General features: G+C 46.9%; 1 protein-coding gene across 1 annotated transcript in view; it reads left to right on the top strand.

Annotated features, from left to right (window-relative positions):
* Window positions 1-26,559, top strand: part of COL20A1 (collagen type XX alpha 1 chain) — a 126,543-nt gene that overhangs the window by 48,319 nt on the left and 51,665 nt on the right. Inside the window, exons 19-24 of the mRNA XM_028735787.2 lie at window positions 5,764-5,906; window positions 7,245-7,374; window positions 8,770-8,826; window positions 15,608-15,646; window positions 18,710-18,848; window positions 24,960-25,102. Of these exons, the coding sequence (XP_028591620.2) occupies window positions 5,764-5,906; window positions 7,245-7,374; window positions 8,770-8,826; window positions 15,608-15,646; window positions 18,710-18,848; window positions 24,960-25,102 (651 nt within the window). The remainder of the gene's footprint in view (window positions 1-5,763; window positions 5,907-7,244; window positions 7,375-8,769; window positions 8,827-15,607; window positions 15,647-18,709; window positions 18,849-24,959; window positions 25,103-26,559) is intronic.

The raw sequence follows: 26,559 nt of genomic DNA on the forward strand, positions 1-26,559 counted from the left end.
ATCCTGGCAGAGACACATGCCCGACTGGCATGTTCTCTCCCTCCTGGTCTTTCATTCGGGAGCTTCAAAAGCTATCTTCAGCCCGAATATCACAGCGACCAATGCCAACAGACATCGGCACACTTAGGGATCCACAGAGTTTGTGCTTCATGCGTGACAGACCTCAGCAACTCAGCATTTTGGCTAATCTACTTTATTTACATATAAACACACACGGAGCACTGCAACACTGCTCCCTCTCTCTCTAGCATCAGACAGCAAAGAGAAAGAACAAAGGACAAGAGTCCCACTTCACAGAACACAGTAACACAAACATCCTGTCGCCGTCACTTCCCACTCTGTGGAGTCAAAACATATACCGTCATGTGAAAGACAACAATCCCATGACTGCAATCATGAAGCAGGAATTCTAACATGAATATCAGTTTCTGGGAATCACAAGAGGGGAGATTGTCCTTAGGTCCTGCTTTCAGGCTTCCCACAGACATCTGGTTGCCCAGTGCGATGCTGGGATACATGGTCCTTTGGTCTGATTCATCAAGGCTTTTCTTATGTCCTCATGGTGAGGGTTGAGGACTATGGCACTATATACAGTGGTGCCCCGCAAGACAAATGCCTCGCAAGACGAAAAACTCGCTAGACGAAAGGGTTTTCCGTTTTTTGAGTCGTTCCGCAAGACGAATTTCCCTATGGGCTTGCTTCGCAAGACGAGATGTCTTGCGAGTTCTTGCGAGTTTGTTTCCTTTTTCTTAAAGCCGCTAAGCCGCTAAGCCATTAATAGCAGCTAAGCCGCTAAGCCGCTAATAGCCGCTAAGCCGCTAATAGCCGCTAAGCCGCTAAGCCGCTAATAGCCGCTAAGCCACTAATAGCCGCTAAGCCGTTAATAGCTGCTAAGCCGCTAAGCTGCTAAGCCGTTAATAGCTGCTAAGCCGCTAATAGCTGTGCTTCGCAAGACGAAAAAACCGCAAGATGAAGAGACTCGCGGAACGGATTAATTTCGTCTTGCGAGGCACCACTGTATTAAGGCTGTCTGTAAAACTGTTCAGGGATAATAGAGGACTCCAGCTGAAGACTCCATAGATCACCCTTACCCAGCCAGATGTTTTGAGCTACAATTCCTATCAGCCCAAGCCAGTGTGGCCAATGGTCAAGAATGCCAGGAATCGTAGGCCAGGTGGGGGAAGTCCAAAACATCTGGAGGACACCAGGCTGGAGAAGACCTGCCCTAGGCTACTGGTTTGGAGGAAGAAAACAACCTCTGCTCCCTCTCACCATTCCTTTTCCTGAATGGGAGAAGGTTAGCGACAAAGGAGCTTGGTGACCTGTGCATATTCCTCTGTGCAGATGGCGCTGTGGTCTAAACCACTGAACCTCTTGGGCTTGCCGGTCAGAAGGTCAGCAGTTTGAATCCCCGTGATGGGGTGAGATCCTGTTATTCTGTTCCAGCTCCTGCCAGCTTAGCAGTTTGAAAGCACACCAGTGTGAGTAGATAAATAGGTACTGCTCTGGCGGGAAGGCAAAAGGCGTTTGCGTGTGCTCTGGCTTCCATCACGGTGTCCCATTGCACCAGAAGCAGTTTAGTCATGCTGGCCACATGAGCCAGAAAGCTGTCTGTGGATAAATGGTGGCTCCCTCTGCCTGAAAGGGAGATGAGTGCCACAACCCCATAGTCGCCTTTGACTGAACTTAACCATCTAGGGGTCCTTTACTCTTTTTTTTTTACCTTATTCCTCTGTAGGAAAGGTTGCAATTTGAGATTGGTAGCACACATCCCGTAAGATTGCTTCTGTTCAGAAGAACTGGAAGCTTAGGCACCTATCTTTTCCTTTGAATGACATATTTTTGCTTGGATTCCACATTTTTATGACTACTACTCCTTTTTTAAAAACCTACTCTCCATTATTTTTTGTGCCCCCTAACTTGAAACAAACAGAAGAAAGGGGATGCTCCAGTTTTTAATATCTAGCAAAGAGGATGATCTTCTACTTCCCCAGAAAAGGGATAAGATTATGAGAAGTTCTCCTGGAAAAGTGGGGCACTTGCAGAAGACCTTTCCAGAGGACTCTGGCATACATCTTGTGAGTTTATGTATATATTAGAATTTTGGGGGATTCAGGAGTTTGAACTATCTACTCCAGGGCTGACCTTATCCCCTTTGGTCTGCTTCACATCACACACAGAGAGAGAGGTCAACTTCTCCAGTCATAAAGCTCTTCTGCCTCTCCTTGGCTGCTTGGAGAGCAGCCATAGCCCAGAGCAAAATATAGTCGATATTCCTTTGGTTTGGCTTCAGTGAAACAGAGAACTAGCAAACAAAAGGAGGGGAATCAATGAGGTTCCACGTGAGGTATGGAAAGCTTCAGTATAACATTCAAAGATGACCTCAGGCTCCGCTGGAAGCGGGAAAGGAACACTTATATTTCTATTTCCATTACAGGCAAAGGTTTAGCAAGGAAAATGCTGCACCCTGGTCAGCAAGAAGGATGGCCTTCTTTGTCCTCTATATTATGGAGAAGGACGAGTGGATCTATTAACTCAAAACTTTTCTCCATCCCTCTCTCTCACTCTTTAAAAAAACCTCATCAGTTCAACATATTTCTTTATGAGTTTGCTATTTAAAAAATGCACACCAAAGTCCCTGTGAAAATTTGTTAGCATTTTTTCAAGCTATTTCATCTAATATAATGCATTTGTTATATATACATACTTTTATACACGTTTCTTGGTCAGTGAACTGCATTGTAAAATTCTCAGAAGGGACTTCTCAACTTGGGTGCTAGAACAACAACAACAACAGCCTTTGCCATAGAGAGCTCGAAGATACAACTGGTTATGGAGCTCACTTTGATGCACCCTCTAGCAACTCACTGGAATTACTATATTTATTTCTTATAGCTCAAGAAAAAGGATGGTATTCATGTATATTTTTGCATTACTGCAAGGAATAGCACTAGAGCAAAGGGATTTCTCACCATGCAAACGCTGTACCATCACCAAATCTGCTCTGAAGAGTTTGGGGGAAACCCAGAATAGATTTAGGGGTCATGCAGGGGTAGGAGAGGGACACGGGTGGCGCTGTGGGTAAAACCTCAGCGCCTAGGACTTGCCGATCGCATGGTCGGCAGTTCGAATCCCCGCGGCAGGGTGAGCTCCCGTCGTTCGGTCCCAGCTCCTGCCCACGTAGCAGTTCGAAAGCACCCCTAAGTGCAAGTAGATAAATAGGTACCGCTTTATAGCGGGAAGGTAAACGGCGTTCCGTGTGCTGCTCTGGTGCCGGTCGCCAGAGCAGCTTCGTCACGCTGGCCACGTGACCCGGAAGTGTCTGCGGACAGCGCTGGCTCCCGGCCTCTAGAGTGAGATGAGCGCGCAACCCTAGAGTCTGTCAAGACTGGCCCGTACGGGCAAGGGTACCTTTACCTTTACAGGGGTAGGAGAAGTGGGCACAGTTCCATTTCACAAGGAGAAAACCCACCACTGATGGAAAAATTTTCTTAGTGCTGTGTTGAATACAACCCAGTGCTGTTAGGGAGAAACAAATCCTCCCAATTCTGTTCCTTTCTTGTTCCTCTGGTTTCCGCTGTCCCGTTTTCTAATCATCCAAAGTCCTGGTTTAATCAAGGTAACTTCCAAATTTAACTCCAGGTTTGGAACATTCAAAATTCTTATTCAGCCTGAAAGCACGAGGAGCCAAGCCAAAGTCAGCACCTTGGAGAGAGATCAAAGGATGGTTTCATGACCACAAATGATGCTCCTGCAGCTAAGGCCAAGTATCCAAGATGCCCCAGGAAGGTGCTGGACTGCTGCAACTATTTGAGGGCTAGGTAGTGATTGACAGGAGGCTCCACCCTCTGAAGCCTGAGTCCCGGCCAGTTAAAAGAGCCATTGCAGCTGTTGGCTCCTTTGAGGTAATGGGGCTTCCACCTGTGGAAATCTCTCCTTGGGGACTATCAACCATCAGATTCCAGTAGCAGGAGGTATCTCCTCAGGGTTCAGGACAAGAGAGACATGCTCTGGTACCTGTGGACCCCTGCAGGATGGACCAGGATGAGGTTCCATCTTCTCCAAGGAGCTGAAATTGATGGAGGACTCTTTTTTTGAGGAATTATGGTCCAGGGTCAGGACATAATGTGCTCTGGGTGCATTTACCCCATTTGAACTCCAGCACTCCTTTTCTAGAAAGTAGGCACCGGAATGTAAAACAAGATAAGAGGGCTGGCTCTTCCCCCGTTGTTCACGAGGCTGGCGCGGCTGCACAGAACCCCGTGTTGTTTACTAAGCTCCTCTCCTTTGTCTTTGATCAAATATACATGCCGCCTTAGGACACACTCTGTACAGTTTTGCACTCGTCTTTTGGGACTCCCGTCTCATCTTAGCAGTTCCTTTTCAGAGAGACTCTGCTGAAGCTTTCCTTCATTCACCTAAACAATCAAGCTCCTCAAAGATCTTGTTCTCTCCTGTACTCCCAGCCTCAGAGGTAACTTTTGCCTCTCCCCCCTCCGAACCCCCTGTCTCAATTTGCGATGTTCTCTCTTCTTTCTGGCAGCTGAAAAGCAAACAGTTCTCTAATGAGCTACACAGCTTCATCCAGTTAGGCCAGAAGTGTCCAGATCCCCCCCCAAACACCCCAGAAGTCATGAGTCTGGATGACAACACTACAATCTTCTGCAGAATCCAAAGACCAGGCAATAATTTTTTTTTAAAAAAAGGAATAATGTCTCAGACAAGGCTATGCAGCAAAGTGGAACTGATGCTAATTGATCATCCTTTGCTCACAATCAGAAATGATTGGTGGAGAAGTTCTCTTGCAGTTTATCATAATCATGGTAATGTGCCTTGATGGCTGAAGAATCTCACCCCCTGCCTTTGGAAAGTGACACCCTTTAGGCACCAGAGGAAAAAATTGAAACAAGTTTGCAATTTGAACTGATAATTGAGTCTTAAAGAGTAATTTTCTTCAGTGCTCTAGCCAGCTAGCCGTGCTTTTATTTTAGCAAAATTTATATACCGCTTTGATTGTAATAAAAAGTTGGTGGTCTGAATCCACGCGGTGGAATGAGCTCCCATTGCTCTGTTCCAGCTCCTGCCAACCTAGCAGTTTGAAAGCACACCAGTGCAAGTAGATAAATAGGTACTGCTGTGGTGGGAAGGTACCGTATTTTTTGCTCTATAAGATGCACCAGACCACAAGACGCACCTAGTTTTTGGAGGAGGAAAACAAGAAAAAAAAAATATTCTGAATCTCAGAAGCCAAAACAGCAAGAGGGTTCGCTGCGCAGTGAAAGTAGCAATCCCTCTGGCTGTTCTGGCTTCTGGGATAGCTGCGCAGCTGCATTCGCTCCATAAGACGCACATACATTTCCCCTTACTTTTTAGGAGGGAAAAAGTGAGTCTTATAGAGCAAAAAATACGGTAAATGGCATTTCTGTGTGCTCTGGCACTCGTCACGGTGTCCCGTTGCACCAGAAGTGGTTTAGTCATGCTGGCCACATGACCCGGAAAGCTGTCTGTGGACGAACACCGGCTCCCTCGGCCTGAAAAGGAAGATGAGTGCTGCAACCCCAGAGTTTCCTTTGACGGGACTTAACTGTCCAGGTGCCCTTTATCTTTAACCTTAATAAAATGGCAAAATGGTTAACAAGAAACATTAAAATCACCAACTCAAAGCGGTTAAAAACAATTAGTTAAAAACATTCAGAAGACAATTGAAATTGACAGTGGACTAAAAAGAAATTAAACTTGGCAACAACTTTTCTTTTCACACAGCTGCCAAGAATCCACCCAGCAACCTCTTTGTGGACTCAGAAACACCCAGCAGCTTCCAGGTCCACTGGGATCCTCCAGAGGGCGCTGTGCAGCACTACAGACTCAGCTATGCTCCCGAGAGTGGAACCAAGCACCAGGAAACGGTAAGTTTTTTTTGCAGGGGGTGGAGCTTGGGGATATGGGGTGTGGCTTCCTTGTTGGACACTTCCCTACTTGATTGATGTGACCCACAGCCACACAAGACTCAGAGTTGCCTATGCTAAAATGCACAAGCAGTTCAGCAGCGAATAGCATGCAAAGATGACATAAATTAAAAACATTAACAGTTTTATTGTTTTGGAAAATAATTTTTTTATTGAAAACAAACAAACCAAATACGTTATGTTTCAGAGCCAAAAGCCCAAAAAGAGTCATAGAAAGATTTTGCTTCCACTCACTTTAATTCATCTTATAGGGTTGCTGTGAGGAAAGAAATAGGTGAGGGGAAACCCATTTTCTCCTCACAACCAACCCTATAAGATGAATTAAAGTGAGAGGTTGCGGCTGATCCAAAGTCACCCAGAAAGTTTCATGGCTGAGAGGACATTGGTGTCAGGAGTTCAGCCTACACTCAAGTAGGACCCTGGCAGAGACACATGCCCGACTGGCATGTTCTCTCCCTCCTGGTCTATCATTCAGGAGCTTCAAAAGCTTTCTTCAGCCCGAACATCACAGCGACCGATGCCAACCGACACTGGCACACTTAGGGATCCACAGAGTTTGTGCACCTTGCGTGACAGACCTCAGCAACTCAGCATTTTGGCTAATCTACTTTATTTACATATAAACACACAAGGAGCACTGCAACATGGCTCCCTCTCTCTCTAGCCTCAGACAGCAAAGAGAACAAGAACAAAGGACAATAGTCTCACTTCATGGAACACAGTAACACAAATATCCTGTCTTTGTCACTTCCCACTCTGTGGAGTCAAAACATATACCGTCATGTGAAAGACAACAACACCATGACTGCAATCATGGAGCAGGAATTCTAAGTTTGGACCTGGGTCCCCCTCATTCCTAGTCTGGCTTCCTCAGTGCTATGCTATGTCAGCTCAATTTAGCTATTTATGCTAAATTATGATGCTCGCTGGGTGACTTTGTGTCGGCCGTTCTTTCTCAGCTTGAACTACCTCTCAGGAATGTTGTGTGACAAGGTTACGTGCCGTCCTGAGCTCCTCTGAAAACTGGTGAGGGAAATAATGGCAAATAGGGTAGAGATTTTTATTTTTTATTTTTTTTAAAAAAGTTATTCACAGTATAAATGTCCCGCTGCAACGATACATATATTTTGTGGGCCTTGGGTCCAATCACTGAATAATTTGCTGGATGAAAAAAAAATTAAAATTGCACGAAGGATGTTTACTTGCATTGACTTTTGAGTCACCCGAAATGGAGTATTTTGTTAGGGTTGCAAAAATTGCAGCTTCTGCTTTCCACAGATAACTGTTTCTGGGAGGAGCAGGTCAATCACTCTCCACTCACTGCTTCCTAATCGATTGTACATGGTGACGGTTTCTGCAGTCTATCTCACTGGAGAAAGTGACCCTGTATCGACCATAGGCCAGACAGGTAGGCAAAACAGTGGTCTCAGCCCTAGGTTTTGGAGGGCCTTGCAGGGCTGTTGTCATGGAGGCTCCAGCTGCAGTGCGGGCCTCTGGGATTACAGGTACGGCACACTCTTTCCCCCGCAGGGCATCCCTTCCCCAGCTGACGAAATCATCCCTCCCCTGCGCTCCCCCAGTGCGTGGCTGAACTATGGGAGCGGAGAGGTCTTTGGCCCCCTCTACATTTACTGGCTGAGGCTGATGCTGAGTGGACTGAGGAAGCCAAGTGCAGTGCTGTTTGATGGCTTGCTCCTCTGGAGTGCGAGAGACGAAGCTGCACTGTGCTGGGCTCCGCACTCGGCACATGCCAGTAATGGGTGCAGGCAGACCAACAAATGCACATTTGTCCTTTGACTTTTATCCTCCTAAAGGAGGACTGGTGAGGGGCGTGGCCTGGAGAGAGGGGGTGTGGCCTGTGGAGATTTCTGAGGGCCAGACAGAAATAATGATAATAATAATAATAATAATAATAATAATAATAATAATAATAATAATTTATTATACAGACATACCTCATGTTGCGTTTGCTTCAGGTTGATCATTTTCAGGTTGCGTCCTGCGGTGACCCGGAAGTACCGGAAAGGGTTACTTCCGGGTTTCGCCGCTCGCACATGCGCAGACGTTCAAAATGACGTCACGTGCATGTGCAGAAGCAACAAATCGCGACCTGCGCATGCTCAGACGCGGGGTGCGTTCTGCTCATGTTGCGAACGGGGCTCCGGAACGGATCCTGTTTGCAACCAGAGGTACCATTGTATATACCCCACCCATCTGGCTGGGTTTCCCCAACCACTCTCGGCAGCTCCCAACAGAATATTAAAAACACTATAAAAATTCAAACATTAAAAACTTTCCTAAACAGGGCTGCCTGGTCAGATGTCTTCTAAAAGTCAGATAGTTGTTTATTTCCTTGAGATATGGTGGGAGGGTGTTCCACAGGGCGGGTGCCACTACCGAGAAGGCCCTCTGCCTGGTTCCCTGTAACCTCACTTCTCGCAGGGAGGGAACCAGCAGAAGGCCCTTGGCGCTGGACCTCAGTGTCCAGGCTGAACGATGGGGTGGAGTCGCTCCTTCAGGTATACTGAGCTGAGGCCGTTTAGGGCTTTAAAGGTCAGCACTAACACTTTGAATTGTGTTCAGAAACGTACTGAGAGTCAATGTAGGTCTTTCAGGACTGGTGTTCTATGGTGGCCACTCTCAGTCACCAGTCTAGCTGCCACATTCTGGATTAGTTGTAGTTTCTGGGTCACCTTCAAAGGTAACCCCAAGTGGAGCAAATTGCACAGAGGGCCACATTTAGCTAGGCCTGAGCTTCCCCATCCTTGAGTTACATAAGCACCTATTATTATCTTTCCCGTAGCTTCTCTTTTGGCCAGACTGCCCACAATAAGAGGATCTTACCCTTTCAAAGCTGAAGGTAAGGCAATTTATTTTTGCTACTTTACCAGTTTTACCTGTATCGTGGTGATTTCCCCTCTTTTTTTGTGCCTTTCTAGTTTTATTTTTGTTTGGTACAGACATCAAGCAACTTTGACAGGAGATGGAAGTGTACCTTCAAAATCCAGTATCAATGTTTTGACGATTGCTGGATTTTCATATTCTTCCTAGTCCCTCATCCCTTTCCTGGCATCATTCGCACAATTTTCCTGGAGCTCTTTAAGCCACAAATGGGTCCCTCCCTCCTTCTCTCCCAAATGCATATCCAAGGTGAAACAAATGCAAATTCACAAGGTGTAGAGTTATTTTCAACAAATGTCTGGCATTATTCAGCGAGAGGATATTTATTTCTGTGCCCTTGGCAGAATAGGAAAGCTATGAATGTGCTTCGGAAACCCTTTCAATTAATTCAACTCCCCTGTAAATTGTGTTATTAATGTAAGTGAGTTTGTCACAGGTGTCTCCTCAAATGACTGGCTATAAAACACGATAGCAAGAGGATTTGTAGCACGTGTTGAGCAAACAGGGCTATTTTATATATATATATATATACGAAATATATATATATATCTACGAAAGCATATATATATATATATATATATATGCAGGTTTTGGTGTCCTCGGGTGTCTTCCCGTGTAAAAGTTGGGGTGTCTAGGCGACGTTTCGACGAGGTCTCACTCGTCATCTTCAGGCTGGTGCTTTCGGCTTCTTGTTACTGGAACAGAGCAGGATCTCAGTGTTTGAGTTCCTATAAATACTGTTGAGGAGGTGTGGTGTATAGCCTCCAATGTTCTGGGCAGAGAGGAAGTTCCCAGGCTAGTGTGCCTTTTCTTCTTTTGTTCCTTAATTGCTTGAGGGATATCTTGAGTGATTTCTTGAGTGATATCCTGAGTACCACTTAGGTGGGTCATTAGGTGTGGATTAGTTGCTAAAGCCTTTGTGTCTTGACCTCACTCAAGAAATTGAGTGAGGTCAAGACACAAATTAGTTGCTAAAGCCTTTGTGTCTTGACCTCACACCACACCTCCTCAACAGTATTTATAGGAACTCAAACACTGAGATCCTGCTCTGTTCCAGTAACAAGAAGCCGAAAGCACCAGCCTGAAGATGACGAGTGAGACCTCGTCGAAACGTCGCCTAGACACCCCAACTTTTACACGGGAAGACACCCGAGGACACCAAAACCTGCATTCCTGTACCCGTGAAAATCTACGAAAGCATATATATATATATATATATATATATATATATATATATATATATGCAGGTTTTGGTGTCCTCGGGTGTCTTCCCGTGTAAAAGTTGGGGTGTCTAGGCGACGTTTCGACGAGGTCTCACTCGTCATCTTCAGGCTGGTGCTTTCGGCTTCTTGTTACTGGAACAGAGCAGGATCTCAGTGTTTGAGTTCCTATAAATACTGTTGAGGAGGTGTGGTGTATAGCCTCCAATGTTCTGGGCCGAGAGGAAGTTCCCAGGCTAGTGTGTCTTTTCTTCTTTTGTTCCTTAATTGCTTGAGGGATATCTTGAGTGATTTCTTGAGTGATATCCTGAGTACCACTTAGGTGGGTCATTAGGTGTGGATTAGTTGCTAAAGCCTTTGTGTCTTGACCTCTTGAACTTTGTGAAGAGTTTTTCTGAGAAGATGGCTGTACTGCACTTAGTTGTGCTCTGGCTTGGCTTCGTGTATAGGGGCGAGCTGTGGTTTTGTGGCCTGTGCCAGCCAGATCTGTGTAGGGATTGCAGGGGGGTGCAGCATCCGGAGGTGCCACCATGGTTTGGCTACTGGATGGTGTCTGTAATTTATCTGTGGAGAGGGTCTGGGTTTGGGTCTGGTGTGGTTGATTGGTGATGGCGTTCTGTGTGCCTCTGGATCTGGTGTCAGTTTTTGTGGGGAGGGCTAATTTCCAGATGTCTGGCAAGCGGGATGTGTCGTCACGCTTGTTCATGTTGTGAGGGTGTTTCTCTATCTCGATGGCTTCCATGATTATTCTCTTGTGGTGATGTTCCATGTTAGAGAGCAATTTGGAATCTGCAAAATTAATTTCGTGTCCTGTTTCTTTCATGTGTTGGAAAAGAGAGGAAGTTTTTTCTTCTTTTTTGACGGCATTCTTGTGTTCTGCGATACGTGCATTTATTCGTCTGTTTGTTTGTCCAATGTACGTGGCTGGGCAGACTTTGCAGGGTATTTCATAGACCCCTTGGTTTTCCAACTGGATTTTATCCTTGGGGTTTCTGAGGATATTGGCTATCTTTTGGTTGGCGCAAAAGGCTGTTTTGATATTGTGTTTATGGAGGATTTTGCTAATTTTATCTGTAGTGCCCTTGATATAAGGAAGGAGGGCCATGCCATTGTTTTCAAGAAATCACTCAAGATATCCCTCAAGCAATTAAGGAACAAAAGAAGAAAAGACACACTAGCCTGGGAACTTCCTCTCGGCCCAGAACATTGGAGGCTATACACCACACCTCCTCAACAGTATTTATAGGAACTCAAACACTGAGATCCTGCTCTGTTCCAGTAACAAGAAGCCGAAAGCACCAGCCTGAAGATGACGAGTGAGACCTCGTCGAAACGTCGCCTAGACACCCCAACTTTTACACGGGAAGACACCCGAGGACACCAAAACCTGCATATATATATATATATATATATAAAACAACACAACAACAATAATCTGCCAAGGAATAAATTGTAAAATATAAATGTTGTGAGAAAGGGGTTTTGCAACTCCTTTGGAGACTGCAAAGGTTTCGGCTGGGTGTTTATCAGGGAACTGCAGCGAAGAATGGAAATGGAATACAGCAGCAAATTGGGGCCAAGCAATGTCATAGAAAGGGTGGGTTGTGGATTTGGTTTTGACGCTCCTCGGAATTAGATTCCTTGGGCGGCAGGCGGGTGCATACCGAACCCATCTTCACAGACTTCTCCAGCATCTCCCCACCTCCTCAGATTGGCTTGGGAGAACCCCAGGAACCCATAGGTGGCAGGAGGAATAGGGGGGGAAATTGTTCTGCCCAGAAAGCTGAAATGCTTGCATGGATGAAATGATGCGATGCGATGCCCAGCACCTCTACGTAGACCAGGGAAGGATCCCTTCCTGAAACTGTGGGCAGCTGCTGCCAGTCAGTGTAGATCAGACATGTCCAGTGCATCAATCACGATCGACCTGCCGATCCTGGGATGAATTCTGGTTGATCGCCACCCTCCTCTGGAGACGTTCCTGAGCAGCCACACCTCGTCCTGAGCTCCTCTCGCAGGAGGGACGGTATTGACTCTGCACGCGCGCCCACCCCGGCCCTGTCAGCGTGTGCTCACCCACCCTGTACCCACCCCTGCGATGTCGGAGGAAACAGCCGGCGCCTGCCCCCTAGGGGGAAGCACCCATCCCTGCCTCCCACCTTGCACACATCCCTGTCCCCCTGAGGGAAGCAGCCAGCACCCGCCCGCCCACCCTGCACCCATCCCTGCCACCCATCCCTGGGTGGTAGATCACTGTCAGTTTTTATATTGCACAGGTGGCCAACTCCCAAGAGACTGCAATCCACTCACAGAGTTAAAAACTGGCAGAAAAAAACCCTTTTGAGGGGTTCAGGTAAAAGTTGTTAAGCTTTTTTTAGAGAGGAGATAAGATTTTTTTAGGTGAGCCAAAGTTGTTGAGTTTCTTTAGGGGGAACCTACCACTGATCTACCACAGATGTTAAGTGATCTACCGGTAGATCTACCTGTTGGACGTGCCTGTTATATTAGATCGTAGATCACAGCCTACTTGAAGTTGGACTTCCCTTGTGTAGACAATACTGGGGGGGGGGGGCTTCCTATATTCCAATGCTCCTCTTCTATAAAAAAATTCCTTCCAGTAGCACCTTAGAGACCAACTAAGTTTGTTATTGGTATGAGCTTTCGTGTGCATGCGCACACCTCTTCTATAAAACTCTAGATCAGGGGTCAGCAAACCTTTTCAGCAGGGGGGCAGTCCACTGTCCCTCAGACCTTGTGGGGGGCCGGGCTATATTTAAAAAATAATAATGAATGAATTCCTATGCCCCACAAATAACCCAGAGATGCATTTTAAATAAAAGGGCACATTCCGCTCACGTAAGAACATGCTGATTCCTGGACCGTCCGTGGCGATTGGGCCTGATCCGACCCTTGGCCCTTGTTTTCCAACCCATGTTCTAGATACATTGATTGATGGTGCTATTTAAGTAAGAAAGACTTTTTGTAATAATGATCATATGCCCTCAGCAGATGCTCAGAAAGACAATCACAAAACGCGACACCCTCTCGAGTATCCTTGCTTTTCAGGGGCACCTCTCATTTTACCATCAAATGCTCCATTTTCCCGGCTTCCAGCTTGCCCCCTTTGTCCGGGACTGTTACAGAAGCAAATAACTGCAGCGCTTGGTTCTTTCTGAAGGCGTCTTTCCCCCCCACTCAACCCATTTAGATGGAGAGCACTTTCTAACTCTTCACCAAAGAGCCTTTGATTCTTCCTCTCTTATCTCTGATTTGTATGAGCTGCGGCTCCCAGTTTTTGATTCCTTGGCTCAAAGGATGAGAGAGGATTTAGCAGGGGATTTCCTGTAAAAGGTGAACTGCAGACGTATGCCAAAGTGTTTGTATTATTTTCTGCAAAACAACTCACTTTGCCTTCCGAAACGCAGCTGGCTTGATTGAACGGGCATCAAAAGGAGAAAAGCGCTCACTCCTTTTCACCACGTACAATTAATATAATGCGATGGCCCACTTACTCCAGAATTCATTCTTATGGCAGCCGTTTTAGTCCGTATGGGTAAACAACTGCAAGGTGAGAGCTGCACTTTACAGAATGCGGTCTGGAAAAACAGAAAACGGTAGCAGGAAGTAAATAAGAAATGAAACGAAACCCCCCCCCCCCCACTTGCATGGCTGGAATTGAGTGCAACATTTTACCGTGATTGCAGTAATTCACCTTTCATCAAAATGAAAAGGTTTTGACAAGCAGGGGGGAGGGGAAATAAAGGCACCCTCGTGGCAGGGAGAACAGCAGGCATGGGATAAGAAGGATTAGAAATCGCCATTCTCCAAGGCAGCTGGAAGTCAAGACAATTTTGCAGCCAGCCCTAGCAAAGTGATGAGTGGACTTGAATGATGCAGGCATTTCCAGACCTGATTGTCCCATTCAAATGTTCTATTTAACAACATTTTTAAAAATAATAATAATGCGTGGTGGATTGGCCCCCCAGTTTGAATCCTAGGATATTGGACATCGAGGCTACAGAACAACATAATCAAGAACAAAAAGCTGTCTCACACTTTACAGCAGGGTTGGGGCCTTGCTTTCTATCTGAAGGCTGTTAGTTTCTGTTTGCCACTGAGCAGCTGCTTGGAGTCGCAAGGCTCTGTTTACATTCCAGAGACAGTCCAGGCTATTGGAAGTCTCACGGGAGACTAGAGACGGATGTGACGTTACTGGTTCCCTGTTTCCTTTGTTCCTTTTTTCGGTTGCTCTCTGCTTTCATAGAGAGAGGATGTATATTTCTTTGCTGTCTGCGTAGTAAGAAATAAAGCATAGCGATGTAGCCATAAATCTCATCACTTCCCTGTGATGGAAATGGGAATGTGCCTGAGGCCTCATCAAAGGCTCAGGTTGTTAATTATTCGTCGGGAGGGCGATTCCGAAGGACTCGGAGGAAGATAAGCTTTATAAGCTTGGCTGAGCGGAGATCCCGACAAAGGCCACATTCCTCTCTGAGCAACCTTCTGAGGTCCACATGCCTGTGGGCAGAGCATCATATGCAAGTTTTACCTTTCATTTTCTGGGCTCCACACCTGCCGGAGAGCCTCTGCCAGTCAGAGTAGACCATATTAGGCTGCATCAGCCATCCGCAGACTGGTTCCTTCTGACTGTTGTTGGAACTCCATCAGACACAGTCAGCATGGTAAATAGTCACCATGCGATGATGATGATGATGATAATAATAATAATAATATATTATTAAGATATTATATTATTAATAATATATTATTAATATAATTTATTATTAATAATATAATTTATTATTATTATTATTATTATTATTATTATTATTATTTATACCCCACCCATCTGGCTACTCTGGGCGGCTTCCAACAAAATATTAAAAATACAATAAAACATCAAACATTAAAAACTTCCCTAAACAGGGCTGCCTTCAGATGTCTTCTAAAAGTTGGGGAAGGCTGGGCTATAGGTTCCAATCACTGTAAACCAGGTTTGAATGTATGAACATTCAAAGCCAGGTTGGCCCTTTGAAATGTGTGAAATTATTCATCCAATGAAGAAGGATGCTGGAAGTTTTGGGGCAGAGAAAGGAAAGGACTTCTCCATGCAGCATGTAATGAAACTGCAGAACTCACCCCCACAAGAGACAGGGGTAGCAACCAACTTGGATAGCTTTAAAAAGGAGATTAGGCAAATGGGTGGAGGAGAAGATTATCAATGACTGCTGGCCATGATAGTGGCTATACTCCACCTCCACAGTTCAGGGCAGCAATGCTTCCAAATACTAGTTGCTGGAAACCACAAAAGGAGAGGATGCTCTTCTGCTCAGGTCCTGCTCGCAGACTTTTGATCATCATCTGGTTGGCCATTGTGAGAATAGCATGCTGGAACTAATGGGCCCCTGGCCTGATTCAACAGGCTCCAGAGCCCTTTGTGTTGTTCTTCTTCAGTTAACTAATATCTCCATGCTTCCTTTCATGTCTCTTCCTTTCCACCTTTTCCATGTCATTCTGAAGACTGCCCTGTCCTGGACTCCGTGGAAGGTTCTCTGCAAGGTAAGCTGCCAGCTTCTTCCTTGTTTTTGCAAAAAAAGAGAGAGCCCTCCTCTCTTGGTTATGCAGTGTCTCAAAGATAACAGATACAGGGGGGTGCTGGAAACATAACCCAACCCCCTGCAATGCAGGGGTCCTACCCACAGCCATCCCTGGGTGGGCTCGAACCACCAACCTTCTCGTTAATAGCCACTGTGGGACATTAGGCCCTGCCCACAAGCTTACAACCTGATTGGAATTCTTTATATTAGACAACGAGGTCCTAATTAATGGCCTTTGGTTAAGCCTTAGAATTGGGGTTCAATGACAAACCTAAAAAGCAGAGACATCACTTTGCCAACAAAGGTCTGTATAGTTAAAGCTATGGTTTTCCCAGTAGTGATGTATGGAAGTGAGAGCTGGACCAAAAAGAAGGCTGATCGCCAAAGAATTAATGCTTTTGAATTATGGTGCTGGAGGAGACTCTTGAGAGTCCCATGGACTGCAAGAAGATCAAACCTATCCATTCTGAAGGAGATCAGCCCTGAGTGCTCACTGGAAAGACAGATCCTGAAGCTGAGGCTCCAATACTTTGGCCACCTCATGAGAAGAGAAGACTCCCTGGAAAAGACTCTGATGTTGGGAAAGATGGAGGGCACAAGGGGAAGGGGACGACAGAGGACGAGATGGTTGGACAGTGTTCTCGAAGCTACCAGCATGAGTTTGACCAAACTGCGGGAGACAGTGGAAGACAGGAGTGCCTGGCGTGCTCTGGTCCATGGGGTCACGAAGAGTCGGACATGACTAAATGACTAAACAACAACAACAACAATTGTTGGTCAGTGGCCTGAGTTCTGCACCACTTCTCAGGGAAGCGGTGTGTTTGCTCCGGCCACCAAGGGCAGGACTTTGCAGGTGGCCCATTCAGGGTGGCATCAACTCTACTTTTAATAGCTGGAGGTTACACCCAAGCCCTAGCAGCATGAGTGGAAGAGCAGGGCCATGCTTGCTATATGTCAGGAGCCCAGGCTGCTGTCTTGATAACACAGCACACAAGTCGTAATTAGCTTGAGCACAATGAGCTTCGGGTGCCTAACTGTACATCCGATGCTTATGAATCAGTTGACCCTTCTGAGGAGTGCTTCCGGGTCTGGCAGAATATCCTGAACCTAAGACCCTTCCGTTTCTGGCTTTGTTTTCTATCTAAGACCTTTCCCATATGTCTGCTCCTTGGGCGAACTAAACTCCCCTTCAGGTGAGGAACTACTCTCCCTCCCGCCTTCCAAAACTGCCTGTGTTTCCTGAGAGAGTTGGTTTCTCTCTAGCGCACTCTCTGCATTCCTGTCATTCTCAAAGCAAGGGGGAGTTGAGATGTGACTATTTGCAGCTGCTTGGGAAGAATGTGAGTCTCTCTTATACCTTATACCTTGGGCAGAAGTGTTCATGACACTATCCTTGCCTAGTCACCATGTTCTATGCTGACCTCACCCTCTGATGCCCATGCAGTGGAGAAATCTAAACACATAGAATTGGCTCCCCGCTTCATACTGGGGCGGCATGCAACAAATACTTTCTCCTCCAATATACTGGGGCTGGCAGTGACAAAATGGAGGGGGCAGGACCGCTGAGCACAGCTCCACTCTTCCCCTCACATGGCTACCACTGGACCACCATATTTTCATGGAGGTCTCAGATATAGCGCTCAGGTCTTTGGTGTTAACGTTGCTCCCCAGTTGGGTGCAGATTTGTGCAGGCAGATTTAACTAGAGAGAAAGAGAGCGAGTTGCCCTTGCTCCGCATTGGCTTTATCTGCCTGCTGTGACATCATTCCATAGCCCAAACTGAGTGGCTGTGTGACGACGTTGCCGTTATCAGGGAAAATGAGGGCTATTTTGCAAGCTGCAACTAATTGGGAGCTACAAAGAGCAGCAAACTAGAATGGAAAAGATACCCTTGTGGGGTGGGGAGTTATTTCTGGAAATGTTTTGCCATCCGTTGTCCCCCCCTGTCCTGATGGCTTCAAAAACGTTTGCTTGAAAATGTTTGGCTCAGCCTTTGCGCTAACGCCTATTACTGAGCATGTGATCCCGCCAGAGAAATCCAAGGGAATGTTTCTTTTACAAATATTCCTCTGCAATTGAAAGGATTTCACAAACAGAATTGCTTAGTGCCTCAGCTGCGCTCCTTTGACCTATTCCTCTTGATACCAACCGCATATAGCTATATATGGTCTACAGCTGTGGCTTCAACTTTCCCTTGATAACATTATTAACATTTAGTGCAAACTTTAATTGAGATGAGAAGATTTCAACGCCGGGGTCTTTTGCAAATTTTAATCCCCATACTACATACTGCCATCTTGATAGATAAAACTTATGGGGAGATGAACCTGGTGGAGGCAGTATATTGATTAAAAGCCCTCCTTCCCTTCTTTTTATGCGTCTCTTTTACTATTTATATAATTATCTCCTTTCCAGTTGTTCCTTCCTCCTGCCCGCACCCTGGCCTCAGCTTTCCATAAATTCAGATAAGCGAATGGGTTGGGGAGGGGGGAGGGAATTGCTGATTGCAAAGCCTGCTTGCATTAAAGACTTTAGAAAGTGACTCACAGAGCTTTAATGAGAAGTCGGCGAGGAGGGAGGAAGCTCCGAGGGCTGGGGGATGAGATCCCCCCTTTCTCTTTTTTGTGGGAAAATATGTATTTGCCATGCAACTCAGGTCAACCCTCACTTAGCAGTTTAAAGTGTGTGGGGAGAGACATGAAAATGAGAAAAGAGAAGTTTAATTTTCTGCCAGGATTTTGCTTGTCTGTTCGTTACAACACTGATGCTTATTTGGGAGCGACTGGGCAAATCTTTATGGCTGATTCACCCAAACTTCACACATACACACCCATTGGAACAACTTTGTCCAAGAGCTGATGGAGTCCCATATTCTAAGAACTGGGGTTGGATCTGGGAGCCCTGGGTTCAAATCTCACATTTGCTATGGAACCCAGCCCCTTGCTCCTCCCCTCCCTTGTGGTGATTGCTGCTTTTAGTACAGATAAGGCATCCCACTATATTCCTGGTTCTCCGTTTTCTCCAGGTTATGATATGATGGAGGTGTTTGGGCTGATGGAAAAGGAGTACGCCTCCATCAAAGGAGTTGCTATGGAACCCTACATCTTCCTAGGAATCCACACCTACACTCTTTTCAGGGATATCCAGCTGACCCGGAAGACAAGGTAAAGTGTATGGCTCCCAGCACATTTCTCAGCACAATTCAAAGTGTTGGCGCTGACCTTCAAAGCCCTGAATGGCCTTGGCCCTGTATACTTGAAGGAGCATCTCTAGCCCCATAGTTCAGCCTGGACACTCGGTTCCAGCTCTGAGGGCCTTCTGGCGGTTCCCTCACTGCAAGAAGTGAAGTTACAGGGAACGAGGCAGAGGGCCTTCTCGATGGTGGCACCCGCCCTGTGGAACGCCCTCCCTTCAGATGTCAAGGAGATAAAGAACCTCGGGTTACATACGCTTCAGGTTACATACACTTCAGGTTACAGACTCTGCTAACCCAGAAATAGTGCTTCAGGTTAAGAACTTTGCTTCAGGATGAGAACAGAAATTGTGCTCCGGCGGTGCGGCAGCAGCAGGAGGCTCCATTAGCTAAAGTGGTGCTTCAGGTTAAGAACAGTTTCAGGTTAAGTACGGACCTCCTGAACGAATTAAGTACTTAACCCGAGGTACCACTGTATTTGACACCTGAAGGCATCCCTGTACAGGGAAGTGTTTAATGGCTGATGTTTTGTTGTGTTTTTATTGATTTGTTGGGAGCCACCCAGAGTGGCTGGGGCAACCCACCGAGACAGGTGGCATGTAAATAAATAATAATATTATTACACGGGAAACTGAATTAGGAAGCCTGATTGCAAGGTCAATTATTAGCAGTGTGGGGTGACAGAAGCATTGCGGCTGCTGTTTCTTAAGTCTGTTTTATGGGTGATTGCACGGTCTTTATTGTAACGGGTTGCTCCATTTCTGATTTTGTGTTATGCCTCACACTCTTGAATTTTGCAGGTCACTTAGGGACTTTGGGTGGAATTCAACTAAACAGCCCCATTAGCAGAAACCCTGCAGAAGGACTTCCACTTGCACAACAGGGCTGTCTCCCCTTTCCTCCCCTTGTGCCCCCCCCCCCGAAATTGGCTCCGGCAGGGGTCAGGAGGACGCCCCCCCCCCTGAACAATGTGTGAAGGGAGGAGAGGGGAGATCATTTTGTTTGGGCAAGCGGAAAACCTTTCACAGACAGAGTGATTGGAAGGGGCCAGGGAAGGAAAACCCTGAAGAGAAGTAAAAAATAAATAAATGAGTGGCACTGAACCACCTTGTAAATGGCCAAATGTTCAGTAAGGTGAGTGCTGATTTGGGTAATTTGTTCGGCTCTGTCAAATGTGCTAATTTCAAAGTGAAGTTCGCCATTAAAGACTATTCAGGGCAGCCCTAAGACAAGGTTAATGAAAGAGTTGTTAAGAAGAATTGCTTTACTTAGGAACATAGGATATTGAACCAGGCCAGTGGTCTATGTCACTCAGAGCTGTCTGTAACCAGGGTTTCAGGCAGGAATCTTACCCAGCCCTGCTTGCAGAAGCCAGGGATTTAAAACCGAGACCTTTTGCATGCCAATCAGGTGCTCTACCTCTGAGCTACAGTCCTTCCCTTGCTTTGAATATCCTCAAGCAACCTGACGATTATTAGTATCATTGGCTGGGGGTGTTTCTGGGGTTCTGGCAGAAATGATCTCCGCTGCACAGAAAAATCAACTGGAGTTTGAAGCTCCCACGCTGGTGGATTTGGGTGGAAATTCAGAATTTCTGAAGCACCTCTTTCAGAGGACAAAGGAGGTTGTTGCTTTTCATGGCATCGTCTCTGTGCAGAGGCCCATAAATTGATTTCTGAAATGCCTTGGGATAAATTGAGGAAGCTGCTTAGCTATGCTTCCAGAGCGAGCTGAGGTACTGGAGATGTTTCATCAGCAGGGTCTGATTCGATATGCATATATCTCATCTCAGTGCTTCTGCTTTCGCTATCTCACACTTGCAGTATCGTTCTATCTATCCAGCCATCAGATAAGGCAAATGGATCTCTGCCACGTGCAGTTTTCTGATGACATGCCTAAGAATTCCCTTTCTCCTTGCAGTCACTTTTGGGAGGAGCAAACAAGCTTTCAAGCCACTTTTGGAGGAAAACATTGCAGGGAGAGCGCTGTGGCTTCCTCCTTGACATGGAACCAAACGACCTTGTGACTTTCATTGCACAGTCAAAATTAAGGGTGTCTAATTTTCATGGGACGCGGGTGGCGCTGTGGGTTAAACCACAGAGCCTAGGACTTGCCAATCAAAAGGTCGGCGGTTTGAATCCCCACAACGGGGTGAGCTCCCATTGTTCAGTCCCTGCTCCTGCCAACCTAGCAGTTCGAAAGCACGTCAAAGTGCAAGTAGATAAATAGGTATCACTCCGGCATGAAGGTAAACGGCATTTCCGTGCACTGCTCTGGTTTGCCAGAAGCGGCTTAGTCATGCTGGCTACATGACCCGGAAGCTGTACGCCGGCTCCCTTGGCCAATAAAGCGAGATGAGCGCCGCAACCCCAGAGTCGGCCATGACTGGACCTAATGGTCAGGGGCCCCTTTACCTAATTTTCTAAGTTTAACCAGCAGCCATGGAGAGGGGGCAATCAGGATTGGGGCCACGGCACGTGAGGAGGGAGTTAACCCTTACCACAACCACATGAAACTCCATCCTCCACCCTTAATATGTTATTCACCAGGGTATTCTCTTACATTGTGTGTCCAGTTGCAGATCCCGGCCCCTCCAGGAGTCAGTCCCAGCGCAATGATTACATGAGACAACGTATTTCGGCATTAAAATGTCCACAACTTTATCAACAATTTCAGATGTAGGGAACCTTGGCTTAGGCACTGGGTGTGTATCCCTCTCATTCCCCCATGCTGGGGCACTGAGGTATGGCAGGGTTAATCGGAACAGAGGGAGGCACTGCAAAAAGTGTGTTTACACAGCTAGCCCCCCTTTCCGTGCAGCTGAGGGGACTGCCTTTTCAGCGTTTGGCCAGTGACTCCCCTCGCAACTCCCCTTTTAATGGGGAACCCTCGTAATGCTGCTGCAGGAGGGGTGAGTCACCACTTCACACACCCCTTATTCAATTGATAGATGAAAGGATTCCACCCCAGGCCTAAAACCGCCACCCAAGACCACAGAAATCGTGGACTCGCCACCAAGACTACCTAGAGCTGAAAGAACCTGCTAGGACAGCCCTTCTCAACCTGTGGGTCTCCAGATGTTGTTGAACTACAACTCCCATCACCCCTAGCTAGCAAGGCCAGAGCTCAGGGATGATGGGAGTTGCAGTCCAACAGAACTGCTGTGCTAGAAGCTTGCCAACCATTCCTCCAGGCCGTGCTTAACATCACCGAACCAGTGTTCATTCCCCCATGGGGTCATGTGCATCCCGTCAAGTCTGAAAACTTGGATTGGTATTATCTTACACTAGCTGTCAGGGACTATTCAGGGTTTTAGACTAGGATCTATCCTAGCCCTACCAGGAGATACCAATGATTTAACCTAGGACTATCTGCATGGAAAGCAAATGCCGTACAGTGGTACCTCGGGTTACATACGCTTCAGGTTACGTACGCTTCAGGTTACAGACTCCGCTAACCCAGAAATAGTACCTTGGGTTAAGAACTTTGCTTCAGGATGAGAACAGAAATCGTGCTCCAGCAGAGCGGCAGCAGCAGCAGGAGGCCCCATTAGCTAAAGTGGTGCTTCAGGTTAAGAACAGTTTCAGGTTAAGAGCGGACCTCCGGAACGAATTAAGTACTTAACCTGAGGTACCACTGTACCTGTGAGCTATGGTCTTTCCCCACAAGCCTGGTGTGTTTGCTTATGATCATTGCATAAGCTGGCCATCTGATTACCCTGAGGAGATCTGCACCTGTTCATAAATACTGGGTCAACTTTGCCACAGTTTTATGGCCTTCTGCAAGTTGTGCAGGTCTCCATTAATCGATGACTTTGGAGCATGACTTTGCTTGTCGAGTTGCCTCCCAGAGTCTTCTCTGTAATCTGGGGTTTATAATGGCCCACCATGTATCCCATTTGATTCTATTATTGACTACAGCTTTGCAAAGCAAGACAGACTGGATTATGAAGAGGCAGGCTGTAGCTTCCTTTTTAAGTTTAATTGCTGAAACATAGGGATAATTTTAATCTTGTTTAAAGAAGCAAAGCTTCTTAACATCGAATTGTGAGATTCCACAGAGTACCCTTAGTCAAAATGTTCAGAGACTCAAGTTGGTTTGTTCATGTAGCCAGAATATGTGAAGACAAAGAAGAAGGCGGCTTGCCCTTTCAAGGGCATGATGCCATTTTTAAAGATGGAGAGAAAGCATGAGCGTAAAACCTGACCTTTGGGTTGCATCCACGCATTGTTAACTCAACATTGGTCCCAAAAGCACCCATGGGACAAGTTAGTCACAATTTAGGCACCACTAATTTCAGTGGAGGGACGCGGGTAGCGCTGTGGGTTAAACCACAGAGCCTAGGACTTGCCGATCAGAAGGTCGGTGGTTTGAATCCCCGCGACGGGGTGCGCTCCTGTTGCTCGGTCCCTGCTCCTGCCAAGCTAGCAGTTCGAAAGCACATCAATGTGCAAGTAGATACCGTATTTTTCGCCCTATAGGACACACTTTTCCCCCTCCAAAAATGAAGGGGAAATGTGTGTGTGTCCTATAGGGCGAATGCAGGCTTTCGCTGAAGCCTGGAGAGCGAGAGGGGTCGGTGCGCACCGACTCCTCTTGCTCTCCAGGCTTCAGGAAGCTATCCCCCCAGCCCGGCAAGCTCCCAGAGCGATGCCATAGCTGCGTGCAGCTTCGCCATCCCTCTGGGAACTGTTCTGGGGGCTGGGGTCGGGGGAAGCTCAGTCTTCCCCCGACCCCAGCCGTGCAAACTCCCAGAGCGATGCCGAAGGTGCGCGCAGCTTCGCCATCGCTCTGGGACCCGTTCTGGGGGCTGGGGTTGGGGGAAGCTCCGGCTTCCCCCACCCCCAGCCCTGCAAGCTCCCAGAGCGATGCCGAAGCTGCGCGTAGCTTGGCATCGCTCTGGCTCCCGTTCTGGGGGCTGGGGTCAGGGGAAGCTGGGGCTGGGGTCAGGGGGGGGAAAATAAAATTTCCCCCCTTTATCCCCCCCATCTAGGTGCGTCCTATAGGGCGAAAAATACGGTAAATAGGTACCACTCTGGTGGGAAGGTAAACAGCGTTTCCGTGCACTGCTCTGGTTTGCCAGAAGTGCTTAGTCATGCTGTATGCTGGCTCCCTCGGCCAATAAAGTGAGATGAACACCGCAACCCCAGAGTCGGTCACGACTGGACATAATGGTTAGGGGTCCCTTTACCTTTACCTTTAATTTCGGTGGAACTAAGATCTGCTTACTTAGTCTGGATTGAACTCATTGCCATGAAGCTGAGAACTGACAGCTATCACACCAAGGAAGCCGATACATGATGCTCATCATATCGATTATTATTATTTATTAAATTTTTATACCGTCCCATACCCATAGAACTCAGGGTGGTTCACAACATAAAAACCATGATATATACAGTATATAATATAAACAAAACACTGCACCCCAGTGCTCACCACAATTCTGTTATTTGATGTAGTCATAGAATCATAGAATTGCAGAGTTCAGTTCAACCAGAGCAAAGACAGTATAAATTCAGCAAAAGAGGCGGGTCCCACAGAACAAAATACCTTGACGGCCATAGGCCAGGGTAAAAAGGTGTGTCAACAACAACAACAACAACAACAACAACAACAACAACAACGTTATTAATTATACCCTCTCCCATCTGGCTGGATTGCCCCAGCCACTCTGGGCTGCTTTCAACACATATAAAATCATAAAATTGCATGGCAAAAGTTGTATAGTGAAGATGCAGCTCTGTGGGGAGGGAGTTTCACAGTTTATGGGCTGCCTCCAGAGAAAGCCCTCTCACAGGCCATTGCCACCCCACACTTCTGAAGGCTATGGGAGCACCAGGAGAGCTCCCCCTGATGATCTTGGCATGCAAGATGGTCTGTGAGGATGGATATTTCGGGCCTATGTCATTTAGGGCTTTCTTCAAATTTCTCTCAATTTGGTTTCTTTTGGGTCACTAAAACCTCAGGTAGGTTTTAATTGTGTTCAGTCTGTTGCCATGGCACCAGGGATTAACTCTTGGAGGCCATTCCAATGTTCTCTGCTTAGAAGAGCTTTTTGTGTCCTCACTTATTTCCTCAGCGAAGTGTTTCCTTCTGGGATGCCAACCGAATACACTATCACTTTCCTCCTCCGGCTCCTGCCAGAAAGCCCTCGGGAAGCCTTCGCTGTGTGGCAGATAACAGATGAGGACTTCCAGCCTGTACTGGGCATCATACTTGACCGTAAGGAGGCTCATCGATCATTCGGCAGGGAGATTTGGTTGCTACAAGGGATGGGGGGGGTGGGGCAGCTGAGCCAGAAATTCCCGGAAGACAATTTTCTGGGAAAATTCCAGACGTTTTCCTTTTCCTTGTGTCACCTAGACAAAGCAGCCGCTTGGCAGAATTCTCTCTGAGTATTCGGCACTATTTGTGTGCCTGTTATGAACAGTCAATGCGTGAACAGGCATCACACCAGCGCCAGACATCAAAAGCACATTTAATACACCTTTAAAGCACATGGCTTCCCCAGAAAAAACTGGGAGCTGTAGTTTGTGAAGGGTGCTGGGAACTGAACACTCTGTGAAGTTTGTTCCCAGGATCTTGTTTGGGGGGAAGCAACATGCTTTAAATCTGCCTTAAATCTGCTTTAAATGTATGGTGCGGATGTGAGCCTAAACTGCCCCAGAATGATGGCTGGTTCAAGATGCAAAATGGCAGCCAGTTGCATAGATGATTGCTCTTTGCTGGCACTGGCATCAGTGTCAATGCCCTGCTGTCAGGAGCAGGTCAGTAATAACGGCATCAGTGACTTCTTTATTCAAAGAAACAAACAGCTCAGGAGGCCAGGTCTAGTGAGCCCAGCAACTCTTCCCAGCAGATCTTGCCCCAATGAAGCAGTTGCAAGGACTGATGGTCCCCACCTTCCCACAGCTCTCCTCCTTCCCTGGGTCCTTCCCAAGCAAACTAAGACTTCATTGGAGTGGCTGTCTCTGCTCTGCCCTCTTCATACCTCTTCTGGTCCTGGGAAACCAAGGCAGAGCTGGTTGCAGCAGGAGCAGGAGACCCCCTGGCTTCCTCAGCAGCCTACCTGATCTCTGCGGAAACCAAGGCGGAGAGGAGCTGGTTGCAGCAGGAGCAGGAGACCCCCCTGGCTTCTTCAGCAGCCTGCCTGATCTCTGTCCCTTAGCCCCATCCTCTCCAGCTTCCACTTCTGCCTCTGATTCTGGACTGCTCCCTGCTACAGCCTCTTCCTGTTCACTAAACCCTGTTACCTGTTCTGACATCCCTTCCTCACAGTCTCCTGATCTTCTCCCTCTGACAATCTCCTGATCTTCTCCCTCTGACCACTCATCGTCGTCCCACCACCAGTCCCCAGGCTCTGAGCCTTCATCCCTTGGGGGTTCCCCAGCTCAAAAGGGGGTAGCAAATTTTTTTCTTCATTTTAAAAATATATGTGCCACTTAATTACAATAATCTCTAAGCAGTGTACAATAAATACTATACAAAATGGTAAAAATGGGTTAAAACGATCAAATCAGTCTTCAATTAAAATGCCTCCTGGAATTTTTAAGAAGAATTCAGTAGGCACTGGAGGTTCAATAGGAAAGATTCAAATGACTGGTGTACATGATTCATATATTTTCACACATACAATATTATTCTTGTAGACCAGGGGCACTCAAAGAGGGCCAGATTTG

Source organism: Podarcis muralis, chromosome 5 (genome assembly GCF_964188315.1).
Source record: "Podarcis muralis chromosome 5, rPodMur119.hap1.1, whole genome shotgun sequence".
NCBI lineage: Eukaryota > Metazoa > Chordata > Lepidosauria > Squamata > Lacertidae > Podarcis > Podarcis muralis.